The 7,876-nt window shown below is 35.4% G+C and overlaps 1 protein-coding gene across 2 annotated transcripts in view; it reads right to left on the bottom strand.

The window, feature by feature from the left end:
- Nucleotides 1-7,876, bottom strand: part of LOC107590624 (protein WWC3-like) — a 59,609-nt gene that overhangs the window by 9,207 nt on the left and 42,526 nt on the right. Inside the window, exons 9-16 of one of the 2 annotated variants that reach the window (XM_016279492.1) lie at nt 6,079-6,327; nt 5,263-5,352; nt 3,281-3,831; nt 2,838-2,958; nt 1,869-1,946; nt 1,662-1,748; nt 1,331-1,526; nt 952-1,116 (exon numbers count right to left, since the gene is read on the bottom strand). In XM_016279492.1, coding sequence (XP_016134978.1) covers nt 952-1,116; nt 1,331-1,526; nt 1,662-1,748; nt 1,869-1,946; nt 2,838-2,958; nt 3,281-3,831; nt 5,263-5,352; nt 6,079-6,327 — 1,537 coding nt within the window. Of the gene's footprint in view, nt 1-951; nt 1,117-1,330; nt 1,527-1,661; nt 1,749-1,868; nt 1,950-2,837; nt 2,959-3,280; nt 3,832-5,262; nt 5,353-6,078; nt 6,328-7,876 lie in introns of both variants that reach the window. The other variant, XM_016279491.1, reaches the window with a different exon arrangement.

Consider the following 7,876-nt stretch of genomic DNA (forward strand, 5'->3'; position numbering starts at 1 on the left):
AATGCATGGCCGCTTAGAACTTCCGTAATAAACAGCATTATAATGAGAACTTTATAGAATGTGAAATCTATAGTAAATTCTGTCTGCTTTCCTTGCCCGTGTTTCAGCTTGCTGTTATTAAAGCGCATCATGGCGTGCATAGGGTTGCAAAGAGGTGGAAAATTTCCAGAAACTTTCCAAAAATCCCCGGAAGATTCCCCAAAATCCTGGAAAGTTTCCAAAATTTCTGGAACGTTTACGAAATTTCTGGAAATTTTCCACCTTTTCGCAACCCTAATAGTGCGTAACTATAAGTTCACTGGCATTTGCATCCTTTTGTGCAGATACAAGTTGTAATGTTACGTCTATATTATGTATCTAAGCTATCTGATTAATATCATAGGATATGTCATAGAACAAGCTTCAGTTTATTGGCATAAAGTCACTCAACTTCACCTCAGGCAGCTATTCCTTTTTAGATGCTTCTTTTTTAATAACATTGCTGCATCATAATCGCAATCTAACAGTGTTCTAATCGTGTGTTCATAGACAGGTTTTCATGTCATATTTTTATTTTTAACATTCATTTTCATGACAGTCTTCAGATATCTTCATTTTTACCATTGCAGCATTTTTGAAACCTATCGATGATCGAAATGAGAAATTGCCAAAAATGCCCATCCCTAGTTCGCACATATTGCAGTTTCAAATGCATGCTATGAGTGACCCGTTTGTTTAGAGCAGCAAATCATGGCCATGAACAAATTCTCTGCATGTCACAAACAACATGAGGGTGAGTATCTAATGACAAAATTTTAATTTTGGAACTAACTATTCCTTTAAAGCATAATGGCAGTTCAGCAAGGGAAATGAATGTAATTACTGTTCATTAAAGAGAGAGATCTTTAGTGGATCTTCAGTAATCTCTGATAATGCTTTAGCCAGAGGAAGGAAAGTCTCCAGTGATCTCACCTCAAGCTTGCCTTCGTTCTCCTCTTCATCCATGATGCGATTGGGTTGACTGAGGTGGCTGTGCTCAGGCCTGTGTTTCTCTGTGTTGTGGATATGCACTTTAAGCCATTGGAAGATCATTTCAGTGCTGCCTGCACAGTCTGTCAGCGAGACCTGTGCAGAGCCCTGAGCCACAAACAGATATGGGCCAGTTTACCATCTCACAACAAACAAGCATGAACCCCATAAACACTAAAGCTAAGGCAGAAAACACGTTTCAACAACTTTAAATGCTCTTTTTGCATGCAGTGGGGTCCAAATTAGTCCTAATTTATATTTGCATACAAAATGTTTCATTGCTAAACTGGTTAATAAAGAATTGAGAGAATTTTAGTCTAACCAGTAGCTCCTCCTGGGTGAGGGGTCCTACAGCGCAGAGGTTTAACTTTAACGCATGGGCCCCGGGGCCTCCAGCGCTCAGAGGGATTCGGAAGCCCTCATTAAAGCTGAGAAGAGATTGAGGCTCCTGGGCCTTACAGCAGTAATATGTGCAGGGCCGACTGGAGTCCACTGGGAGAACATGAACCTTCACAAATCTGAGAGAGATAAACAAGTACAAAACGCTACTCGTGAATTTGCTTGTGTACATGTCCATAATTTGTTTCTGCAGAGGATATCACTGTAGTAGAGGAGGCTGAATGTATTAATGGAAAGCTGATGAGATTACTTACACTTTGCATCCATCTCTAACAGTAGCCTTGCTTAAATTTCTCATCTGAAGGACATGCAGCAGCAAAAACATGCCATTCGAATCATATCTGGAAAAGAATAGCCCAGAGGGAATGAACAAGCAAATTGATGGTTAATAGTGACTTGGTACTGTTTGTTATGATGAGAAATAAGAGGCAGGTCAGAGTATGAGAGTGTGTGCTGCTTACAGAAGACCAATCTGAATCTGAACTGGATCTGAGGCTGGGACATCTTGAGTAAAACTGACTTCTTCTGATTCCTCTGTCCTACTAGAAAAAGACATTCAGACATTTATGAATAATTATAACACAGAAACAACTATTAAAGTATATATACTACCATTCAAACGTTTGGGGTTTGTAATTTTTTTTTATCTTTTTGAAAAAAGTCTCTTTATTTGATCAAAAATGCAGTAAAACAGTAATACTGTGAAATTTTATTACAATTTCAAATAAATATTTTCTATTTGAATATATTTTAAAATGTAATTTATTTTTGTGATGGCAGAGCTGAATTTCCAGCAGTCTTCAGTGTCACATGATCCTTCAGAAATAATTTTATGATGATGATTTGGTGGTCAACATTTCTTATTATTATCAATGTTGAAAGCAGTTGTGGTGCTTAGTATTTTTGCGGATACGTGATGCATTGTTTCAGGATTTTGATTAACAAAGTTCAAAATAACAATTTATTTCAAATAGAACTATTTAGCAACAGTGTAAAACACATTACTTTCCCTTGTACACAGTGCATCGTTGCTGAATAAATGTATTAATTCTCAATCTTTTGAACAGTAGTCCATATGTTTTCTATATTTTACAATTGTGTACAGGATACAAGAATAATGCATGATATTTGACACATTCCAGAGAAGGTACAGGCTAATGGGATAATTATTAAAATATTATTTGTAACTTAATGTTATTTTTTTTTTACATGTTATTGCCAAAAATCGGGGCATTATGTTGATATAATGAGTATTATTGTACAAAGACTAATTTTATAGTTTTTTTTTATTTTTATAATAATATAATATATTCTTTCCTTTATAGGTTTGGAACAACATAAAAGGTCAGTGAATGGAAGACAGAGTAATTTTATTTTTGGCAAATTATCCATTTTAAAGTCTTTATCTTTAATGCCGAATCTTCTCTCACCTTCTGCTCCAGGCTTCAAACACCCCACTGTCTGTTGCCAAAACATCTTCATTTACTCCTGCAGACACTCGTCTTGCTCTTCTGCTGGTCCTACTTGCACTTTTACAGCGCAGGGTCACTCCTACACAGAGACGCATACATACGCACAACAACAAAAAAAGGAAATGCAAATCATTTTTAACATCAGAACAGTGTGATAAAATGTTTAAATGTTTTTTTAAAACATTTATTCAATTTGACATCGTTTCAAAAAACTAGGTTTCTAAATATTTATTTCTACACATTTTAAATGAACAACAATTACATTTGATTAATTTTTCTGTCCTTAAAAAGAAACTTAAATGGCTTAACACGCCAATTATGAAAAATATGAGATTAACTGCAATTAAATATTTTAAATCGACTGATCAGGCAGTTAAAATTTTCATGTTGCTATTCATCACCTGTGGAGCTGTGCGTTCCTTGAAGAACTCCATCTCTATGGCTCTTTCCCTCCAGGAGGTGTGCAGAGGCTGAGATTCCCACTTCCCCTTCCCCAGGAAGAGTAGTGTGCTGCTGGGATTGAGTCTGATTCCGTAGTGCTTCAGCCAGCAGACCCCTGCTGGCCACCTCCATGTACTCCTCTGTCATCTGGGCCAGAGGGCAGTCCTGTGAGGCCGAGTGGTAGGGGGTGTCCATGGGGGAGCTGGGAGGGGAGAGCGAGGAAAGCGAGGACCGAGAGGAGAGAGATGTGAGAGACTGTGGTGTGTCATGGGACCGTTTTGGCCCGAATGCTGAACCATCCCTGCTGTGGGTCTCCAAGGGGAGAAGGTAGCGGAAAGACGGGTCCAGAACATCAGAGCTGCCTTCTGTTCGCTCATACTGGGGCAGGCCATAGATGTCGGTGAAGCTGACGGAGCTGAGAGAACCACGGCTGGATGCCAAAGAGCCACGACTGGAAGCTAAAGAGCCACGGCTACTGCTGGAGGACACCGTCAGATTACTGGCTGATAGGCTGCACACAGAGAGAGAAATGGTAATTTTGGGTTGATGTGGCTAGACATCCCATATAGGGCTGTCAAACGATTAATCAGGATTAATCGTATCCAAAATAAAAGTTTATGTTTACATAATACAGTAGTCAACATTTGAAGTGGATCAAATAATTCAAAGTTGTCCTAAGATAAGAACAGTTATTGTTTTGGTTTTAGGACAACTTTGATGAAAGGTTTTGATCCACTTCAAATGTTGACTACTGTATATGTGTGCTGTGCATATATAAATACACACACATGTGCATGTATATATTTAAGAAACATAATTTTTTTTTAAATATATATATATTTATATATAACATTTATATTTACATTATATATATATTTACATTATATATATATATATATATATAAATGCACACATTTTTAAAACATATACATGTATGCAGTGTATTTATAAATACATAATAAATATACACAGCATACACACACACACACACACATATATATATTATGTAAACACAAACTTTTATTTTGTATGCGATTAATCACTTGACAGGCCAAAATAAAATAAATTTTCCATGTTTTTTGGACAATGTACAATGGTACTATCAACGATTTTGGGGTATGTATGGTACATGATCCATTGTACCAAGTACATTGGTTTAAAACATATACATGTATGCAGTGTATTTATAAATACATAATAAATATACACAGCATACACACACACACACACACACACATATATATATATATTATGTAAACACAAACTTTTATTTTGTATGCGATTAATGGTTTGACAGCCCTAATCCACAGCGCTGTCAATTGATTTAACAAGATCTAATCACATAACTTGGTGTCCTGGTTGATCAAATCAGTCACCAACAATCACTCTGTATACTGTTCAATATTTGCCAAGAAAAACACCAACTGATAATAATTCATGACATTATTGCAGCAGATAAAAAGAGGCTTCAGAAAAGAGGCTTCAAAAGTCAATGTTTATTTTATATTGGTGGCTTATAGTCAGAAGCAATCCATCCTTTCTTAAATTACTTAATTGAAATATAAGTACATTTAATAGTTAATATTAATGTATAATAATTTAATATATATTAAACAATGTATTAATAAAATAACGAATATATGTGTGTGTGTATATACTGTATATATATACACTCTGTATATATATAATTATTTTTTTATATAAATTATACACACACACACACACACACAGTGAATCTGACATTCATTTATCACAATTAACTATATTTTAAATTATATTTTGTATTATTATTTATTGTTATAATTGATATTATTGTATTATATAATTTTGTTAACAGTTTATTATACTAAATTATGTGTGTCAAACTGGTAGCCCCAACCTTGATTTCTGCCTCTAGATCAAGTTTGTACGAGGGTGTTCAGGTGGTGTGTGTGTGATGTACCTCTTCAGCTGAGAGTGTAGATAGGTGGTGATACGGGTGGCTTCCTCAAGTTGCCTCATAAGTACATTCCTCTTCTCCTGCTGTAATATCCTACAAAACACAAACACATTATGATACAGATTTGCCACATTTCATTCCTACAGTCAGTTTTAACTAACCATTTGATGTCTGCTTGATGTCAAAGAATCATAGATTAGATCACAAATGCAAGACTATTTGTTAATTGTTCATTGTGCAAAATTGGGAATGATTTAAGCGCAGTCTGTGGAAGAAGACTATCGTAGTATAAGATTTATGCAATTTATTTCATTTTTTGTATTCATTCATTTTCATATTTATGTCATTCTACCATTTTATGGCTTCTAATATCACAAAGAAAATGTATCAATATCCATAACATAACAGAAAAAAACATGCAGGTGGGATATAAGACGCTCATAATGAGCAGACCAGAGCTGGAACAAGCACATCTGCTTTGCTCAGGGGGGAAATGAGGGCACCCTTATTTACCTCTGCGGGCATTTACAAAACTTTAACTGAACCATTTTGTTTGCAAGATTTCCTGATAACAAATACATAATTCTACCACCATGTTTTGAGTGGAGGTATATTATGTTTATGGGACGTGCTTTTCTTTATTGCCATGCTAGTGCAACGTTTCTTTTTTCACATGGATGTAACTTGGTCTACAGGACCTGCCAACTAGCCACATAGAATTCACCAACTGAGACACTACACATGCTAAACATCCACAAAATCTGTCTAATAAATCTACTCTATTCCACAGACATGACTGTATGAAGAAATAAAGCAGACCTCTGATTGGCTCCCTGACTCTGGACACTCTGGGCTTTCTGCACCTCCTCCTCCAGCCTGTGTTTCTCCTCCTGCAGCTGGAGCAGTGTGTCTGGGGAGTGCTGCTGCTGGCTAAGTAGAGTGATCTCCTGGAGCAGAGCCTCCTTCTCCCGTAGCAGCTGCAGACAGTCCCAATCCCGATCGGCCTCTGCAGGTCCAGACCAGCTCTCACTGTCCAACTGGGCCAACTGATGCTGAATACTGGACATCCTGAGAGAGAGAGACAACAAGGGATCAATTTTAACGTCTGTAAGCAGATACATGCGAGAGTAAATCAAATCAAAGACATGATGAAATGAGGAAAAGACATGATGTATGTGTTCGTACATGCACTTCTATGATTAGTATTAAATACATTTGGTCACACTTTATTTTAAGGTAAAATTCTCACTATTAACAAACCATTAACTGTCTTTTGCCTCAACGAACCACTGATTTGCTGCTTATTAATAGTTAGTAAAGTAGATGTTAAGTTTAGGTATTGCGTAGGATTAGGCATGTAGAATTTAATAAGTAATACACAGCCAATATGTTAATAATAGGCATGCTAATAAGCAACTAGTTAACAGTGAGAATTGGTCCCTATACTAAAGTGTTACCATAAATTCAGTACCAATCACACTAATGTTCAAAAATTTGAGATCAGTAGTATTTTTTTTATTGTAAAAACAACTTGTATTCGAGAAGGATGCATTAATTTTGATCAAAAGAGACAGAAAAAGACTTTTACACTGTTATAAAAATTGCTTCTTTTTTTTCAATAAATGCTGCTCTTTTAAACCTTCTATTCATCAGAATTCTGAAAAAAAAAGTTTCACGGTTACCACAACATTAAGCACCACAACTGGTTTATATAAAAATAAAAATAAGAATTAATTAGTTAATGAATGTTTCTTGAGGAGCAAGTTGGTTTAGGTATTGCGTAGGATTAGGCATGTAGAATTTAATAAGTAATACACAGCCAATATGTTAATAATAGGCATGCTAATAAGCAACTAGTTAACAGTGAGAATTGGTCCCTATACTAAAGTGTTACCATAAATTCAGTACCAATCACACTAATGTTCAAAAATTTGAGATCAGTAGTATTTTTTTTATTGTTAAAACAACTTGTATTCGAGAAGGATGCATTAATTTTGATCAAAAGAGACAGAAAAAGACTTTTACACTGTTATAAAAATTGCTTCTTTTTTTTCAATAAATGCTGCTCTTTTAAACCTTCTATTCATCAGAATTCTGAAAAAAAAAGTTTCACGGTTACCACAATATTAAGCACCACAACTGGTTTATATAAAAATAAAAATAAGAATTAATTAGTTAATGAATGTTTCTTGAGGAGCAAGTTGGCACATTAGAAATATTCCTGAAGGATCATGTGACACTGAAAATATTTCCAAATATATTAAAATATAAAAGAATCATTTTAAATTGGAATAGTTCACAATATTAATGTTTTTATTGGATCTTTCAACAAATTTGATTTCAAAACTGAAAAGAAAAAAATAGTAAAATAAATAATAATGGTATACAGGAATAGTGGCATGAACAGAATGTAATATTGTGGATATGTGTATGTGTGTGAGGGTGTAAAAGTGCTGGCAAAAACATTACAGAACAGCCAGAGACTGCAGCATTATGTCTGACATGAGAAATTGTTTCTCTGCACTTTTTGGGTTCAGATATTGTGACTCAGTCAGAGAGCATGCAAGTTTCCACAGCTTTCCCTTCTCCCAACTCACTTCCCCCCCCCCCCCCCCTC

The sequence above is a fragment of the Sinocyclocheilus grahami genome, unplaced genomic scaffold (genome assembly GCF_001515645.1).
Source record: "Sinocyclocheilus grahami isolate Dianchi unplaced genomic scaffold, SAMN03320097.WGS_v1.1 scaffold131.1, whole genome shotgun sequence".
Lineage (NCBI taxonomy): Eukaryota > Metazoa > Chordata > Actinopteri > Cypriniformes > Cyprinidae > Sinocyclocheilus > Sinocyclocheilus grahami.